Source organism: Panthera tigris, chromosome A1 (assembly GCF_018350195.1).
Source record: "Panthera tigris isolate Pti1 chromosome A1, P.tigris_Pti1_mat1.1, whole genome shotgun sequence".
Classification (NCBI taxonomy): Eukaryota; Metazoa; Chordata; class Mammalia; order Carnivora; family Felidae; genus Panthera; species Panthera tigris.
The window spans coordinates 41,680,722-41,699,521 of NC_056660.1; the positions used below are offsets into that span (position 1 = coordinate 41,680,722).

At 35.2% G+C, this 18,800-nt stretch overlaps 1 protein-coding gene across 8 annotated transcripts in view; it reads right to left on the reverse strand.

Annotated features, from left to right (window-relative positions):
* Nucleotides 1-18,800, reverse strand: part of PCDH9 (protocadherin 9) — a 922,428-nt gene that overhangs the window by 521,268 nt on the left and 382,360 nt on the right. Inside the window, exon 4 of one of the 8 annotated variants that reach the window (XM_042977891.1) lies at nt 16,318-16,343. The exons of the other annotated variants lie outside the window; for them this stretch is intronic. Coding sequence (XP_042833825.1) covers nt 16,335-16,343 — 9 coding nt within the window. The 3' untranslated portion in view covers nt 16,318-16,334. Of the gene's footprint in view, nt 1-16,317; nt 16,344-18,800 lie in introns of those variants that run through there. 8 annotated transcript variants of the gene reach the window in all.

Genomic DNA, 18,800 nt, shown 5'->3' on the forward strand with positions numbered 1-18,800 from the left:
GTGCTGCTTAAAATCTCACTGCTTTGAGATTTTAAGTGGTTGTGTTTTAAATGTAGACAGAGACAGATGGAAAAAACCCAAATATTATAAACCACCTAACATCACTAACAAAAATATCTGCCTGATCTAGTTGAATTTCTAGAATACCAGGTCTATTAGAGAAGCATACACAAATATACATGCACACACACACACACACACACACACACACACACACACTTCAATATTCTCTGTGAACACACTAGAGTCTAGACCTACCAAAATTTTAGAGACACATATAGTGGATATTTGTCATTGTTTTCAGACCAGAATCTACTTCCTTTTCTTTTGGTAATGGTATCCCAAACTTGGTATAGGGAGACGTTTTCTTCACTTTCACTTTCAGTCCCTGAGTCTGAGGGCAGGGGCAAAAACCATTTCAAATAGCACCTCTATCCCAGACACAGACACTTGTTCAGGGACAGAAGTGTGGGCCAATTTTCCTAGGTGACATAGAGAGAATACTAAATCTAATGTAGAAACAACTGGACAAGCCTGTGTGCTGATCCATGAGCCAGGCCTGTTGCTGGGGCCACAGAGAGGAGCTGTCAGTGGAGAGGCTCAGAGGAAAGGGACTGTCAGATGCAAACTAGTGCCATTGCTTGGATTTTCAATGAAGGTACAATCAAGGTACAAGTCAGTAAGTGCCCTTATAAATGCTTTTTTGTGAAAGTACCTTGCATATATGTGCATTTGTGGCTTCAAAATCCACATTTACATCAGTTATACACAATGTATTGTGCAACTAACAAACCTGACTCTAACACTCAGTGGTAGTCGACTTTCCAATGCACGTTTTCAAGAACAGATTTCTGAGACACAACTGACAAGGTGAGTAATGGGGGGAGTGAAGATCTTGGATTGCCTTATGAGAGACCTCAGTCTAGTTAATTTAGGGGAAAAAATCCACATAAATATACCTATTACTATTTAATTCTGTATTTAAGTATGGTTTCCAAATTCTTCATATCCAACATTATACACAAGTTTTGTGTCTAGTTTTTTTAAAAATATTTATTTATTTTTAAGAGAGAGAGAGAGAGAGAGAGAGAGAGAGAGAGAGAGAGAGAGAGAGAGAATGAGCAGGGGAGGGGCAGAGAGAGAGGGAGACACAGAATCCCAAGCAGGCGCCAGGCTCTGAGCTATCAGCACAGATCCCGATGCGGGGCTTGAACCCATGAACCATGAGATTATGAACTGAGCCAAGTCAGACATTTAACCGACTGAGCCACCCAGGTGCCCCATCTAGTTTGAATCAGTAGATAAAGTATGAAACAAGTAAGAATAAAGAATGTACTCCAAATACTCTAAATGGAACAAAAGTCCCTCAAAGATCACATAACCCTACTAACATGCAAATCAAGAGTATCCATTCTGTAGGAATTCTTTGGGTAATGGAGCTTACCTAAAAGTCATATTTTATATCAATGAATGTTTCTGTTATTGGAAACAGATATTTTGTCCTGCTACATATATCCATGTTTTTGAATAATAAATTTAATCCAAAAAAAGAAAGAAAAAGAAAATACCCTAAGCATTCCTTATATTTTTATTGGCTTTTATGTAATTTGTTCAAAATTTTTGATTCCAGGAAACTTATAAAAGTTAGGAGACCAAAAGCCATGGATACACTTTTGTCATAGATTTATGAAACAATTTTCCAAAAAGAAAAAAAAACAAAAACTTAAGTTGCACAACTAAACGTGTACTTTAAATGTACCCTATAGCTTTGTGTTTTATTTTAATAATTAAAAAAAACAGCTATGACAATGTATAAAAGGCCAGTTTGCATTGTGTCAGTATACTTTATCATATAAATACACATTTAGGGACCTTTCAAGATACAGATTAAGCTGATAAATATGTATTTAGATACTTCTTAAAATGAATATCAGTACAATGATAGCTGATAATGCCATCCATGTATTTAGAGAATTTAAAACATGGGTTATCGATGAGATGGACCATAATATTTCCTCTGGGGCCATTACAGTGAACGTGTAAACACATATAGATAATGCGGGGGCTGAGGGAAGGGAAGCAAAAATCAGCTTGTATACAAGCAGTGTATAAAAGCTTCCTGGGAGTGAAATACAGGACACTGGGTATATATTTAGAAAATGATTTGCAAAGAACTTGGGGAAAGTATCGCTAAATATGTAAATACCTTTTCAATAGAAAAATTTAATTTTGTGTCCTCTGAATATAAAAGGAAATCTCCAGTGTGGGTTACTGTTGATTAATATACTCTGCTAAATAATTAAGCAGATTCCAATCTTGCTGAATGAGAGAATATATTTATGCCTTTTTTTTCACTAAGTATTAAACTTGTTTTATTACCCACCGAAAATACTAGAAATAGAAAATAATTCTATCACCTAAAGTTATGTGTTTTCTTATACTTTCTTTGTAGAAAGATGATTCATATTGATAGTCCCATGAGAGTTACATTTCTTTTCTTTTTTGTCTTCTTTTCTATTATATTTCTTTTCTTTTCCTGTTCACAAATCAAATTATTGAGCACTATGCTTGGCCAGAGTCCCCTTATATCAAATGAATTTCCATCTATGAAAAATATATGAATATTACTGACAATAAAGCAGAATTTTTAAGCAGTGAGTAAAATTATCACTTTTTTTTTTTTAGAGAGAGAGAGAGAGAGATCAGGGGAGGGGCAGAGGAAGAGAAAGAATCTTAAGCAGGATATATGCCCAGTGCAGAACCCAAAGCAGGGCTCCATCTCATGACTGTGAGATCTTGACCTGAGCTGAAATCAAGGGTCAGACACTTAACCAAGAGTCACCCAGATGCCCCACCAAAAATATTTAAAGTAGATTTTCCCTCTCCTTGACTTTCTGTGTGAATACTATAATAGTAAGAGATGCTGTGAAAAAGAAAGGGATCTTTCTATAGACATTCCAGCCATCTCTACCTCTATCCCTTATACACGTATACACACACACACACACACACACACACACACACTGCTGTTTCCTGATAAACAAGACAAATTTTTAAGAGTAGATTTCAAAATTCCAGTGAATCATTTCTCCCATTTCTCTTGAACAGATAAAGAAATAAATGTTAGAAACTACACATACAAAAATTAAAAAAAGTCTAAATGATACATTTTTCTAAATTTCATCCGTTAAAGCTATTAAGTAGTTCTTGCCTTCAGAAAAGATTTGTATTGATGTTGTCTCCAAACAAGGTTTATGTAAAATTATTTTCATATACCTAAATATTCCTTTAAAGCATTCAAGTTTTTTTTCTACAATGGAATTGATTTCATAATACATTGTTTTCTCTTTCAACTCTTATTATAGGCCTTTTTAAAGTAATTTACTATTTCATGTCTACATATTTATATAAAGTATATTTCTACTTGTAAGTATTTAACTTTATTATTCTGTGTGTGTGTATTTGTGAGTTTGTGACTATGCTTGTGTGTTTTGTTTGCTCCAGCATCTCTGATGCCTTACCACCTGTGGTTTTCCAGGTACTCGAATATCTTATAAGTATTTTGGCATATCAACAAAATTTAGGGCCTAAAAAGCAAGTCATATTTGAATAAAAAGATGTATGAGTTTTACCATAAAGAATTTGTTTCAGAAAGAAAGAAAGAAAGAAAGAAAGAAAGAAAGAAAGAAAGAAAGAAAGAAAGAAAGAAAGAAACTGTTATCCCCCTTTTTGGATGTATTTTAAATTGATATTAAAATCACTAAGCTTACTAAAAATAAGCTATATTTAGAATAATGGAACACTTGTAACTTTAAAACAGCTAACATACTTCTAAAATTCTGTAATTTAATTTTTCAGCTTTGCTTATGCTGAAACCTGGCAAGAGATCTGTAAGTGGCCAATCACATTTTATTACTGTCTTACATGACCAAAGGAAAAAATAAGGCCATTGTAATTTACTTGCTAGAAAATCATTAATCAAACCTTCACCCCCAAAAAGCAATAACAGCAGATCTTGGGATGTATAATTTAAATTAGCTTAATGTGGGAGTATTAATAAATGTTCATGCTCTGTCAGTAACTGCTTAATATAAACAGTACTCTACAGCTCAATCTTTTCATAAGTATGCAGTTTAGATAACTCTACATACTTTGGGGACATAATTTCTAGAATATATAAGGGGAGAGAAAATTAATTTTCTTTCATTTGTTATAAAGAGCTTATGGTAACTTCATTACCAAATATTCTTCTACTTGTGATCCCTTTAAGTTGGAAGTTCTAACACATTAGCATTTTGGGGATATTATACATCTGTAACCACTTTAATCAACTATTTAAGTAACAATAATTGGATATCTAAGGATTTAATATTACTCATTTTCTCCCATGATAATATTTTGTTTATATATTATGATTTGATCAATACTACTACCACCACTACCACTAAATAATATAGAAGAATACAATGACATTCATTTGTTCAATTCAGTATGACAGTATACTTAATATTGGCAATGTATGCCAGTGACAGTGGTTTTATTAAAATAGAGCTTGAAGACAGCCTTCTTTAAGGCACACTGGATTTGATAAATGGTTTTGCACTTGGTTAGTATCTATGTAACTTTCCGAAAGGACCTATATGATATTTGGGATTATATAATATATAGACAGATAGATGATGATAGAGACGACAGATAGAGATCGCAAGTCTTATCTGTCAATGCCCTTTAGGCATGAGCAGAATGGGGGAGCTGTGGTACTTTAAGGTAACAGATTCTGAGAGAGTCACGGAAGGTATATCTATCTTTAGGGGAAAGCATGTGATTGAACCCTTTGGAGGAGGCAAAGAGCTATGTAATTATGACTAGGACTCACTGCCAGCAAGAAATGAGGTAGGAAGAAATCTGGGAACATAAGGAGCCACCAGGTGATGCTGCTTTTAGCATCTGCAAGTCTTCAAGAGCTAGGGAGACAAGGGGGAACAGAAACTGCAGAGAACTGCTGCTGACCATGGTGCTGCCACATTCGCATAAACAGAAGGTCGGACCAGGCTAGGTAATGCCTGACAGCACCTGTTCTCCTGCAGTATTGAGTCACTCTTCAGGGAAGAGAGGGCCAGTCCCTCATGGCCATTTAATATCCCGGGGTCCCTCCTTCCTAGAGATAGCTATTCTTTCCATTTTACCACCTACCAAGGAAAAACAATGATTTAGTGCCACTAAAACACAGTAGTAGAAATGGAAGTGCAGAAAATGGGACTGAGTGCTCAGAATGTTAGAGTGACACCACTACAGAAACTTAGATTTTTTTTGTGACTATTTTTTGTTACTATTAGAATGCAAGTTAAAATAGCAAAGTAAAGGAAGAAGACATAAACAGCAAGATATAGTTATTTCTTTTGTCAAGGAAGTTATTTTAAATAAATTAAAAATTTCTTTAAAATCTATTCAGGCTTAACTTAAAGATAACACCTATGATTCCTTCTCTTTAAGTGAAATTATATACCAATGGTTAGCCAACATATTTGTTGGTTTTTCCATTTACAATGATTGCAAATTCTTTTGATTGTACATTGAGTTTAAACATTAGAAACTTTTAGTTCAAACAAGGGAGCCAACCTTAATAGAAAATTTTTCTGTTTGAAAATACGCCCAGCTGATCTTTCAGATATCTTATGTGGGCTCTGTGTTCTTCTCAAGTTACATCACAGTGTTAAATGCTTTGAAACAGTGTGTCTATGGACAACCAGTCTTTTCTGAACTGAAATTCGGGACCTCCTTGAGGAACTTCTGTCTCTGCCAACTTGCATGTTTTCAAAGAAATGTCGAATTAAACCAATAGAAATCTAGTTTGGGTTCTTCTAACATCTTTTGAATATGAGGCACTGTACCTACTTTCAAAGAACTTAAAAATACAAAGTGTAACAAAGAACAGGAAAGCATTTGAGAAACTCTTCTAAAAACACATGCTGCCCCTAGACAACTGTCCTTTGAAGTCTGCGACAAAAGCTCTAGTGTCTAGAAATATTTCCACCTATTAGGGAAAAAAAATCTCCTCTGAATAGATTGCAAAATTTCTGACTATATCATACAGAATCACAAATCCTTTAAAACAGAAATAATAATAAATTTATTGACAACGATTCTATTCAACATGTAACAGTAAGTTTATACAATGATGGATTGGTACATTTCTTATCAAATAAATTACTTATGATGAAAAGTTATTTTAAAAGAAAAATATAATATTCAAGTGATAAGCCCATAATAAAAAATTAAAAAGTCAAATTATATGTATCTATCGGATTATCACTAGTATTTTAGGTTCTGGTGTTAGACTGAATTACACCTAATAGCCCAAACACACACAATTTTTACTAGTTGTGTGACTTTGAACAAGTTACCTCACTTCTCTAGACTTGGGAATCTTCAACTAAAATGGATCATACTAATTCTTTTCAAATTCCTAAGACCACAAAATGGGAATATATTAAGGTTCTTGTCTCAGTTTGCTTATTTTCAGCCACAAGAAAATACCATGAACTGAGTAGCTTAAAAACAGAAATTTATTTCTCATAGTCCTGCAGACTGGGAAATCCAAGATCAGGGTGCTGGCTGATGCAGGTTATGGTGAAAGCTCTCCTCCTGGCTTGCAGATGGCCATCATCTCTCTATATCTGTTACCTGGCCTTTTCAAGGCCCATGAAGGGAGAGAGAGGGAGACAGGGAGAGAGGAAGACAGGGAGAGAGGGGGACGGGGGCAGGGGTGGGAGAGAGGGAGAGAGGGAGAGAGAGAGAGAGAGGGAGAGAGGGAGAGAGATTCCTATGTACCTCTCTTCTTAAAAAAAAAAAACACTAATCCTATTGGATTGAGGCTCTATCCTTATAACCTCACTTAACTTTAATTAAACTTCTATATAGGTCCTATCTCCAAATGCAATCACATTGGAGGTTTAGGGTAAATATATGAATTTTTTTTTGGGGGGGGAGTAAAATTCAGTCCATGACATTCAGTCCTTAATTATGAATAAACAGTAGCAATGTATGATGATGCCTATTATAATAATAATGATGATGATGATATTGCTTATCTACTAATACAGGAACAACCTTCCAGAAAGTGCCACCGTATATAGGACCTGGTAGACCAAAAGTAATTAATCTTCATTTTTTTCTCTATCTTTTGACATAAGTACTGCAAGTCATGTTCCTCCAATCTTAATTTCTCTCTGAATTTTCTGCTTAAACCCAATCAAGGTAATGCATTTAATGGCCAAATTACCAGTAATGAGAGACAAGGAAAAGGTATGAACAGGAAAGATTTATTTGCATTATTCTTCATTTTCTTCTCTTGCCCATTGTGGCTGAGAACAGTTAAGTTCTCCCAGACCAAATTCTCAACACTTCTTCCCAAAAGATGGCACCATTGTTACCAACCTCTTGCTCCTGACTGTGTACTCAAACGTTGTGTAGAGCTTTTCTCTGGGATCTCTGAAATGCTGATTCCATTTACTTTTCCATATTGGTATGAAAAGATCCTTTGGTAACCCCCTGTATGAACTTCATTTCTTTTTAAACACTAAGTCATAGGACTCAAGGTGGTCCCTTATCACCTCTATCAGAACCACCCGGGACACATTTTAAAAATGCAGATTTTTGAACTCTACTTCAGACCTATTTGATCAGACTATCTGTAGGTGAAATCCATGGATCTATATGTTTTAAAATACATGGCCCTTAGATAATCTTGATTTATGCTAAAATCTGAAAGACAAAACAATTGCAGAGGGAGAAAGAGAGGAAGGGAGAAGAAGAGAATTCTTAAAAAAGCTTATCTTTTTATTATTAACACTAAATATTTTAAGAACATCTCAATTATTTGTGAATTTTGAACTTTAGGGACAAGAATATATGTGAAAGTCTATAGAATTATCTTCTTCAGGATAATAGGGAGATGGGAAAAAATTGATCAGAAGTAACAAATACAGATGTGAAAAAGGTAGCTTACCCATCAAAATCAGAGGGAGTAGCGGTGAAAAGAGTTACTATTTAGGTAGGAAGATGTCCTGGCCCTAAAAGGCTCCCCTGGTAGAAAGTCTGTTTAGAAGGACTAGAAATCTTTCTGGTCCCCTCATTCCTTATTCTCAACTACTTCTTTCTTCCCAAACTTCTGATCACCATCTGTTGTTTTTTCTCCTCACTCTCTCACCAGATCCAAATTTTCTAAAGTTCCCTACAGTTCCTTTCTCAGGCTTCCAGCAATGCCTTTGAGGCGGGGGAGTCTCCATACCCTCCAGGCATCAAGTGACTATGAGTATCTAACCAACTGAACTGGGGACATATATTTTTGTCATTCTACCCAGAAACCCTTGTCCCAAGGAAATATTGTTATAAAAGGTGATTCCAAAAGTACTATTGCTATTTTTTTGCTAGTCAAGTTTCACTATGAGATAAATGGGCTCGGAGAGGTTGGTCCAGGACATTACCCACTATGTTTAAATAATGAAAGCTCTCAATGACTCACAAATGAACGTTAAAAAAACACGACTCATCCATAAATAATTTTTAATGGAAATATAGAGAAAAACATGAAATTATTTATATATCCAAAAATATGAATAAGAATATGGATGCATAATGTATACAAAGAGGGAAATATTATTTTACAGTTGAATAGCATGTTCAAAGGTAACAAATAAAGCCTTGAACATGAGATTCCAAGATCAAAGGAGCACTAAAATGAAACATGCTTTTCTTTTAGTCACGAATGTTGCTCTGTTGTGAACAATTGAATATTGCATCCTTATAATGAGAAGGACGACATAGTGGTTAAGAGTTTGTAGTCTCTAGACTCAAGCAGACTGGTTCAAATCCTGACTAGTTCAGGTCTAGCTGTGACATTGTGGCATTATTTCTTTAAGCCTTTACTTTCCTACCTGTAAAAGAGTAGTAAAGGTAAGGTGGTTAAATAAAAAATAAAGTGCTTAATTCAGAACCTGAGCTGACATTTACTCAATGAATGTTTATTATTATTATAAATCATCTCTGGACCATTGTTATCCTAGTGTAATGAAAAAAAAAACTTTTTAAACATACAGATTATTTAGGTATAGTCAATCCTCATTATTCATTGATTCAGATATTTCATATTTATGAATTTTCCTACTTGCTGAAACTTATTTGCTATCTCAAAGTCTAATCACAGTACTTTTGCGGTCACTTTGGACATGCCCAGAGATTAAAAAATGTGAGTTGCCCAACACACATATTCCCAGCTGAAGTCAAAGTGTAAGCACTCTGCCTTCCTGTTTCAGCTCTCATTTTGTAAACAAGCATTTTTTTTTTCCCGCAGTCTATTTAGAGCCATGTTTTTTTGTGTATCTGTGCTTTCTGTTGTTGATTTTGCTGTTTAAAATGGACTCCAAGTATAGTGATAAAGTGCTGCCTAGTGTTCCTAAGCACAAAAGGGCTGTGATGTGCCTTCCAGAGGAAATATGTATGTTAGATAAGCTTTGTTCAAGCATGAGTTACAGCGTTGTTGGTCACAAGTTCAATATTAATGAATCAAAAATATGTATTGCATAAGATGTCTTTAAATAGGAGCACATATACGACACAGTTATGTACTGATGATATATTAAAATGTTGTGACCAGAACCTCGTAGAGGCTATCTAGCCCTGTGTTTGCCCCAGGAGTAATTTCGGTATTCACAAATTCAGTGTTTGAGGCAACTTTATAGACTATGTAAGTACTGCGAATAATAAGAACCCAGATGTATTTCTTTCTAAATGGAAGTATAAATATGGAGTTTGAACATTTACTCACCACTAAATTCCTTTCTTCTACTTAACAGGTGACAAAGTATGAGTTAATTACAAAAGAAGTAAGAGTGGATTTGGTGTTATGCTACTAATGCTCATGAAAATATGACTAGTCTGTGTCCTGGGCTGATGTCCTTCTCATTTTATTATTTTTTCATAGCAGTAGTGTGGACTTAGTCCATGAGAGAAAAGCCACTTCTCTCATTTACAAAAACAAAAAACAAAAAAAGATAACGTGATAAGGTGGGCAATCAGCTCTAACATACAGACCTTTGCCTTAAAACTAGTATTTCAGAAACGAATCGGGGCGCCTGGGTGGCTCAGTCTGTTAAGAGTCCGACTCATGATTTTGGCTCAGGTCATGATCTCACAGTCATGAGATTGAGCACTGCATCCGGCTCCGTGCTTCTCATGGAGCCTGCTTGGGATTCTTTCTCCCCTCCTCCCCACCCCCCGTCCCCTCTGTGCTCGCATGCACGTGTGCTCACCCTCTCTCTTTCTCTCAAAATAAATAAATAAACATTAAAAAAATAAATGAATAATGGATCAGGATTGCCATGTTGTAACAATGTCTTGATTGATTGTTTCCTTAATATGTGCTAAGTGCTGACAAAGTACAAATGTCCTAATCTTCTGAGATGGGACCCACTGTTATTAGAAAACGATTATGCTTTGGGGGCATTTATTCATTTCCTGATTTTGCTATACTTTTTTCTTAAAAAAATATAAACAACTTTTCAACTGTCCAAGGACTAACTAATAGCTACTATTTATTGAGCTATTACACCAGAAACTATGTCAAACAGGATATATACATTTTTTCATGGAAACTCTATGAATTAGGTGTTATTATTACTGTTACTGTGCCAGCTTACTGACAAAACTAAACCAAACCAAAACAAAAAACAAAACCTAGAAAAAGTTAAGTAACTTGTGCAAGGCAAGTGTGTGAATGGTTAAGCAGTAATTCAAACCCTTAATGTATTTGTCTACTGTTCCTTCTGTTCTCTTCACTGAGAATGCAATTTTATGTGTACTTATATATGTATGAACATAAATATATATGCACTTATCTACTTGAGCAAAAGTGAGACATATATTATCATGGATAAGATCTATTGAAAGAGTGAAACATTAAGAATTCTGTAAGTTACTCTAAAAATAAAATAAAGAGATGAAATCATAAATCTCAAAACAGTGATAATAATGGTTCACAGTTTCTTTCTACAGAGAGATAAATGAGAAAAGGTGGATCATTTGAACGCATGATAGATATGAGTTTTTGGCTTCATAAATGTTGTTTTACTTTCAAATATAAGAATAAAGGGTTTTCTTATTTTAGTCCTTTCCACAATAAGAAAGAATTTACTAACTTCAGTAACATGTATAGAAACATAAAATGTGATACTATTCTGCTACTTTCTAGCACACTGTAGCAGGTTTGACAGATGATAGATTAGCTTAAACTAAATGTTTATCACCATTTTAGAGATTATAAAAGAATAGTAAAATACACTGCACATCAAGAGAAATGGGAGAAAGTCGGAGATAATCTCTTTTTAACTTATGAGAGCTCAACTGCATTTAAGACATCTAGTGTTAGACCATAAATGTGAAAGACTAGTAATTAGTTTCTCTGATCACCTGAAAATAGGTTATCAACCACAATAAATAACTTATTTTTAAAATAATAGTTTTATGCCTGGAAAGTATTTTCTGAAACCTGTAGCAACAATGGTAGAAAGATAATTTTTTCCCTGTGTGTGTATGTGTGTGTGTTCGTATTTGTGGGGTTTTTTGTTTGTTTGTTTGTTTGTTTAGGTTTGTCTTGTTTTTCAAGATATTATGCAGACTATCTCATTGTACTCCCTCCAGAACATCATGAATCCCCCTTAAAATTTTCATTACAGGTCTCTCAATCCCATCCCTTTGATTCAGGACAACTACCACAGGAACCCAAAATAGTAAGTGATGAAAGTCGGAGATGAGATTATGGGAATAGAATGTCCACTATAAATATGGATATTCAGTAAACATCCTAACATACATATCAGTAATGTTCATGCCAAAAGTGTGATACTCATCACCTGCTCTCTATACTTCTGTATTCCCTCCAAAAAGGTATCTCTACAATCACAATTTTCCGTAAAAACCAAATGCATTCACTCTTACCTTGGTGAGGGAGGGATTTACCTTGGAGTGGAGGGGCATGTACCTTTGAAGATTTATTGCTTTTTCATAAAAAATCTAATAAGGCCTTTCCTTTTAAAAAGTTCATATAATGGAATATAAAGAATTTATAGCAGTCCCTATATAACATTCAATCTCTTAAATTTCCTATCTTTTCCTTTTAACATAATTCCATAGTATTTAGTCTTTAATTTTTTAACTTTACTATTTTTCAAGAATTTAATCATGCCAATTAATTTCATCTAGCAGAGATGCTAAATTCTCCAGATCTGTCTTAAATTCTGAGCTCTCAGAATGTTAACAATATTTTATAGCAAAGTCTTTGAAGAGGTCAGAGGGTATTAGGAGTCTTGTGCTTTACCATGAATTCAATCTATGTTTGACTTTTGAAGTTCAAATGCCTTTTTTTGCTTTGGGGCAAATGAGTATTATTCCATTGGTACATTTGGCTTACTGAAATCCTTTAGAAAATAAATGAGCAGTCAAGATGTGTTTGTTTGTTTGTTAGTTTGATTGATTAGCAATAGATGTTTAAGCAGGTGGGAGTAGAAGAGATGAGGGAAAAGGATGTTAAGTGACCAGAAAGCAGTCTGTGAAAGAGCACCTGATCTACCTGTACACTATAGAAAACTGTACTGTTAAAAGCAGCAATACTGGAGGTAACTAAGGAATAAATACAGACCTTTATTCATATTGCTTTGCTTATACCCTAATACAAAACAGAGATTGTGCATCAGAAGTTTAAACACATTTTTTTCTTCATTTTGGTCTGTATGTTCATTTCTCCTTTTGCTTCTCCTTCTATTCCTCCTTCTACATTTACTTACACCCAACCAATTCCAACTAGATAAGTGATTTCAGATTATACATTATTATTTGATAGGGAGAATAAATATAGCAACTATTAAAGCTTGATAGATCATTTTCTCTTGTGGTTATATCTTTGGAAATACCCACACACTGAAGGCAGAGCAAGTACCCCTCCAAACTCATACACCTATGGATAATATCTGTCTTGACCATAGCAATAGTCTTAGAACCTCAAACTGCTTGTGCAAGGGAAAAACAGGCCCTCAGCAGAAAATGCGCTTCTCCTTTATTTTGTGCCTAATAACCCAAGAGGCTTCACTCTATCAAAGTCCTGGAATGACTAAAATGTGTGGGATCTTTTTTTCAATTCAGTTAATTAATTCTTTAAAATAATATCTTGACTAGGAAAATAGTACAATTAAATTATTAAAGCCACCCTGACTTACTGTAAAGTTTAAATATGGTAAATTTATTCATTTTTCACTTGACTTGTTTTCTCTTTTGGTTCTTAGAGGAGACTCTATTTGAGAGGGTAGTCTGTTAATTGATCGGCTCCATTAACCTGAACAAATGATACAACAGTTACTTTCAAACACTTGCTAGAGTGATTTTTTTTTCTAGAAATCAAGTTTGATCCTAATAAAATATGCTGAAAATATTTCATTGTATTGCTTTGTTACAGGTAAAAGGTGTGCATTTTTTAGTATGACATGAAAGTGGCATATGGCTTATGTTCTTGATAAGCCATTATGTTTCCAAATCCGTCTTTTACCATGTCCACACACAATAGTCCTGCCATACTGATTTATTCAGATTCAGATTAAGTCCACAGCTGCTAATGTATACTTTTCCCTCCATCTGGAATTCGCTTCCTTCTTTTTTTTTTTTTTTTTTTTTTTTTTTTTGGCCTGACTCCTATATTTTAAGAATCAGTTCAAATTTCAACACACTTCTGAAGTTTTCTCTGCCCTGCCACTTAAGGATTACCAATCTCCACAGGACAGAGTTTGCATGTTTTTCTGGATGTTCTCAGAGCTCTCTGTTGTCTTCCATTTTAATAATTCTCATATGCTCTAATGGTTTGTTTATGTGTCTGCCTCCTTGATTAGGTAACAACTCCTCACACCTCCATCGATTCTTCCTTCACAGTGTTTAGGAGAATGTCTGGCTCAGACTAGACACTAGAGACTTGATGCCTCATAAAGCCCCTCCCATTCTCTCTCCTACTTCCTCTGATATCAATTGTATTATGTCTACATATTCATTGCACAGTTTTATTCAATATTTTATAGCAATTAATGGTGAAAGCGAGCTTCGGGGAGTCTACTAGTCAGTGCTCTGAATATCAGATATTTGGAAAGATCTTTTCAAAACAAAAGCATTTGTGTATGGCTTTATCCATATCACCTTCCTGAATATGTGACCATATCAAATCATGATTTTTAGAAAGAACAACCAATGGCTATTTGGCTAGCTTATGCATTTAAAAGGAGAAATTACAAATAAAACTTTTCTTTATCCAAATTACTAAATAGATATCCGTACTTCAAATACATTTCATTTTTCAGAAAACTTTCTATTTGTTGCCTAACTTTCTATTTGTTCTCTGAGTTCCCTAACTCAGAGCTCTATTTCACCAATATTAACATTTCCTTTTTCGTGTAAATAGGAACTCTGATTCATTGTTCTTTTGTTGGCATTTCTTCATATTAATTTCTGTTAGTATCTGCATTTGAATGAAAAGATCCTTTGTAGGGCCAACATTTAACCAACACGTCAGCTTAAATTGCAGTTAAAGGATAAAGTTTAGATGAAGTAGATTAGCTTTATGAAATATCTCATAAAAATCATCTTTAAGTTTTATAGTCAGTCTTTAAATGCTCTCAAGAACAGAAAGCCTGAATGTTTCCAGGCACAAAAATCATTTGTGTGCAATTTTACAGAAGAAATTTGGTGATTAAACTGATATGTAATACTGCTTCTGGTGAAATAATATAAAGAAATCAAATAAAGTAATTTCTTCTTGTGTTAATTACTAACCTGATTGTGAAGACATTTCTAAAACAGAAATTTTAAAATTATTTTAAGAAAATACAGCATAAGGATAACTATATAGTCTTAGAAAAAACTATGTGGAGCAATACACTCTGGTGTAACTGCCAAATAATTGCCGATTGCTTTGTAAACCTTTGACTTTATGGAAATGCAATTCTACTAATAAAACGTGTCGCTTTGTTATAACTTAAAGGTGTACAAGGTCATATGAATGTAATGAATTTTTAAATTTAAAAAATTTACGAACATCTACAGCATAGTTTTATTATGGCCTGATGTATTTTAGGTCCTCAGTCTATTTCAGTGCAAGATGGGTTGGATTGCAAAGAAGTATATATGGCAATCAAGAGTTGGCCAATCAGTTAATGCTATACAAATGACAAATCAAGGTTTCTCAGAGTAAAGAATTTCCATTTCCTAACAGTGTCAATGTCTAGACCATTCTAACAATATATGTCCTAAGTGGCATCTATTCTTTTTCTCTGTTCAACAATTTATTTTTGTTTCTTTTTAAATTTAAATTCAAGTTAGTTAACATATAGTGTAGTATTGGTTTTAGGAGTAGAATTTAGTGATTCATCACTTACATATTATACCCAGCGCTCATCCCAACAAGTGCCCTCCTTAATGCCCCTCACCCATTTAAGCCATCACCCCCTCACCTCTCCTCCAGCAACCCTCAGTTTGTTCTCTGTAATTAAGAGTCTCTTATGGTTTGCCTCCTTTTCTGTTTTTATCTTATTTGTCCTTCCCTTCCCCTATGTCCATCTGTTTTGTTTCTTAAATTCCACACGTGAGTGAAATCATATATCTGTCTTTCTCTGACTGACTTATTTCACTTGGCATAATACACTCTAGTTCCACCCACGTTGTCGCAAATGGCAAGATTTCATCTTTTTGATTGCCAAGTAATATTGCATTGTAGGTACATACCACACCTTCTTTACCCGTTCATCAGTCAATGGGCATTTGGGCGCTTTCCATAATTTGGCTACTGTAGATAATGCTGCTATAAACATTAGGGGTACATGTGCCCCCTTTGAATCAGAATTTTTCTATTCTTTAGATAAATACGTAGCAGTGCAATTGCTGGGTCATAGAGTAGTTCTATTTTTAATTTTTTGAGGAACCTCCATACTGTTTTCCAGAGTGACTGCACCGGTTTGCATTCCCCCCAACAGTGGCATCTGTTTTGGGCATAGGACCAAAAAGGAGAATCTTTTCACTCCTGACTTACACGAAAGAAGCCAGTGTTTGTAAGACCTCAATATATCAAATGTTATATGAGCATTAGCAGCAACCTGCGGAGCAATGCCACGTCAGCACCTTGTTGGGCTAGGGAAGGCTTGCTGCCTTTGGCCCAGGGTCCAGCTAGCAGGCAAGCAGAGCTGACACCAGTCTCTACTCAAGTTTGGCAGAAAACCAACATGAGGCAGTGTGGGAAGATCCTGTCAGTGCTACTGGATCTGAAAAGACACAGAAAAATTCACATTCCAAAGCTGTCGGCTTGCAAGCTTTGAGCAGAAAGAAAGCCTCACTTTAAGAATGTAAACAAGGACGGTGAAGGTCTTGCTATCTAAAGATATAAGCATGCGAGAAGCCCTCTGGCAGCTTGAACGTGGTGAGGCAGTGGCAAACCCCACACCCCGTTGTGAGAATAAGCCTACCTTGGAGACTCCTGGCACTGTCTTCTTCCTACGAAGTACTTTCCCTGTGATTGCAATGGCAGATTCTTCAAAAGAGTAAAACAGAGGCCTGTCGCTTTAGAAGCAACGGCAGTCTCTCTGAAAGAATCAGTTTGGCATTTCCAGGGGAAAGGTCATCTCTTTACACCTCTGAAGAGGATATAGATAACAATAATAGAAAGAATATCAGGCATGAAAAGCTACATTTTCCTAGACCCCTAAAGGAAATCATGACACAGCTGCAAAGCTGGTACTAGGAGCCAATGCACTAATTTATCCCACTTCAGTGCATCGACTTTCCTCTTCTGTGAACTGGCATCCCAGCTGGGAAAAGAAATATTTACTGAGACTTGCTGAATTTTATTTACAGATCTAGCGGACTCCTTCTAAGTTTCAAAGAAGAGATACCTCTAGTGTTGGTGAGATATGGGGCGGTGTGAAAATCACCCAAACGTACTTGAAAGATAGCACTCTCGTGACCTAAAGGGTAATATCGAGTTAAGTGTGGCACTTTGTGTTCATCCAGCATAAATATCAGTGCCAAAGCAATCACATGGAGGGCCCTTGGGAGACTGGGGTGATAAATCAGAACTTGGAAGGAAGCTTCCAAAATTACCCTGATTGCAGTGCCCTAAGAACAACTGATTGAGGCCTCTATTAGAAACTTTTCCCTATTAGAAAATAGAGAAATATTTTGTCACACGTTATCTAAAAGATCTGCATTGTTACAGACATTCCTATTCAATTATTTATATATCCTCTTTCTGGTAAATCTCATCTGATTCTTTCTCCTTTCTAAATGTCACGAGTTTCACTCTCCCATTGGCACTGATGTTAACATTTGAAGGGGGGAAAGGTTGTACTTAAGTTTAATAGATTTCATATTTAATAATGTAGTCAATAAAGTCTGCCCACTTAATCAGTCAAAGGCTATTCCATTCTGGATACTAAATGCCTCCAGTGAGCCATGCTGTTTCCATTACATACAATTCACCCATTATTCTCAGCTCTTAAAAAAATATTTTAATATTTCCAGAGCTTTACTTATCTATAAATAAATAAAATGGCATTGCTTTTATATAAATGAAATAGTGCTGATATTATACGTTATCATTAACAAAATCACAGATCAAGGAAAGAAACTGAAATCTATATGGGATTTGAAGAATTTACAGCACTTCTGAGAAGCAATCCTTGTAAACTTTTATAACCTTTCCTTTATTGCAACAAAGATTCTTTGCTTGACCAAACTTAAGTCAGGCTCTTGAACCTTCCTCTAGGTTCGTCTGTGCACTTTCTTGCAAATCCAAGTTATCCGATCACTCTGAATATCTGATCAGTTTCCTCATCCTCCACCATCCCTAGGTGACATCTGATCACCCTGGCCTGTCTTCAGTAATAACCCTGTTAGGTTGCTTTAGCCAGAACCCCAATTAACCTCTGATGTTTTCTCCTAGTAGTCTTCCAACCACTGACCCTCCCACCCTACTCCTTGGTTATAAATTCCCACCTGCCCAAGCCATATTCAGAGTTGAGTCCAATCTCTCTCTCCCATTATAAATGCCATTGCACTGGTCCCTATACCTATTGCGATGCTCCTGAATAAAAGTCTGCCTTAACATCTTTAACAAGTATCATTGATTTTTTTAACAATTGCAACTTCCCATTTTATAAAAGGAGGGCTGTAAAAGTGAAAACAAAAGATTCCATAACCAGCCATACACTCTAACATTTTCATCTATTATTTGTTTTGCATTCAACTTTACAGCAATATACCACCATTAGTCATAGTAATATTACTCTAAGTGGTATTAGCAGTATTGCTCTATTGCCTTTATATTAGCTTTGTAGCCATTTAAATAATATGTTCTCAAACCTCAATTACTAATACCTAGCAATCTTTAGAGAAAGGGACAGTGTATGTCTAAGCATTTTTTTTTTCCATATCTTGTAGGTGTTCTATTAACTTAAAAGGGAGTGAATGCAAAAAAGAATCACTTGGAAAAAACTTTGATTTTAAGCCAGGAAAAAACCTATTCAGTGATATGTGTTTCTGGAGAGTAGGTGGAGGCTTGTAAGTTGTACTAAGTCTAGTGATTTTGAGAATAAAAATCCTTTGCTGTTAACTTTTTCTGTTCCAGAGAAACAAAGGGCTTAAATCCCCTACATCATACTCTGTCCTGGTACTCCCATATCCTTCTGCTGTACAGACAGCCTGCACCCAAATGGCTGCTAAGT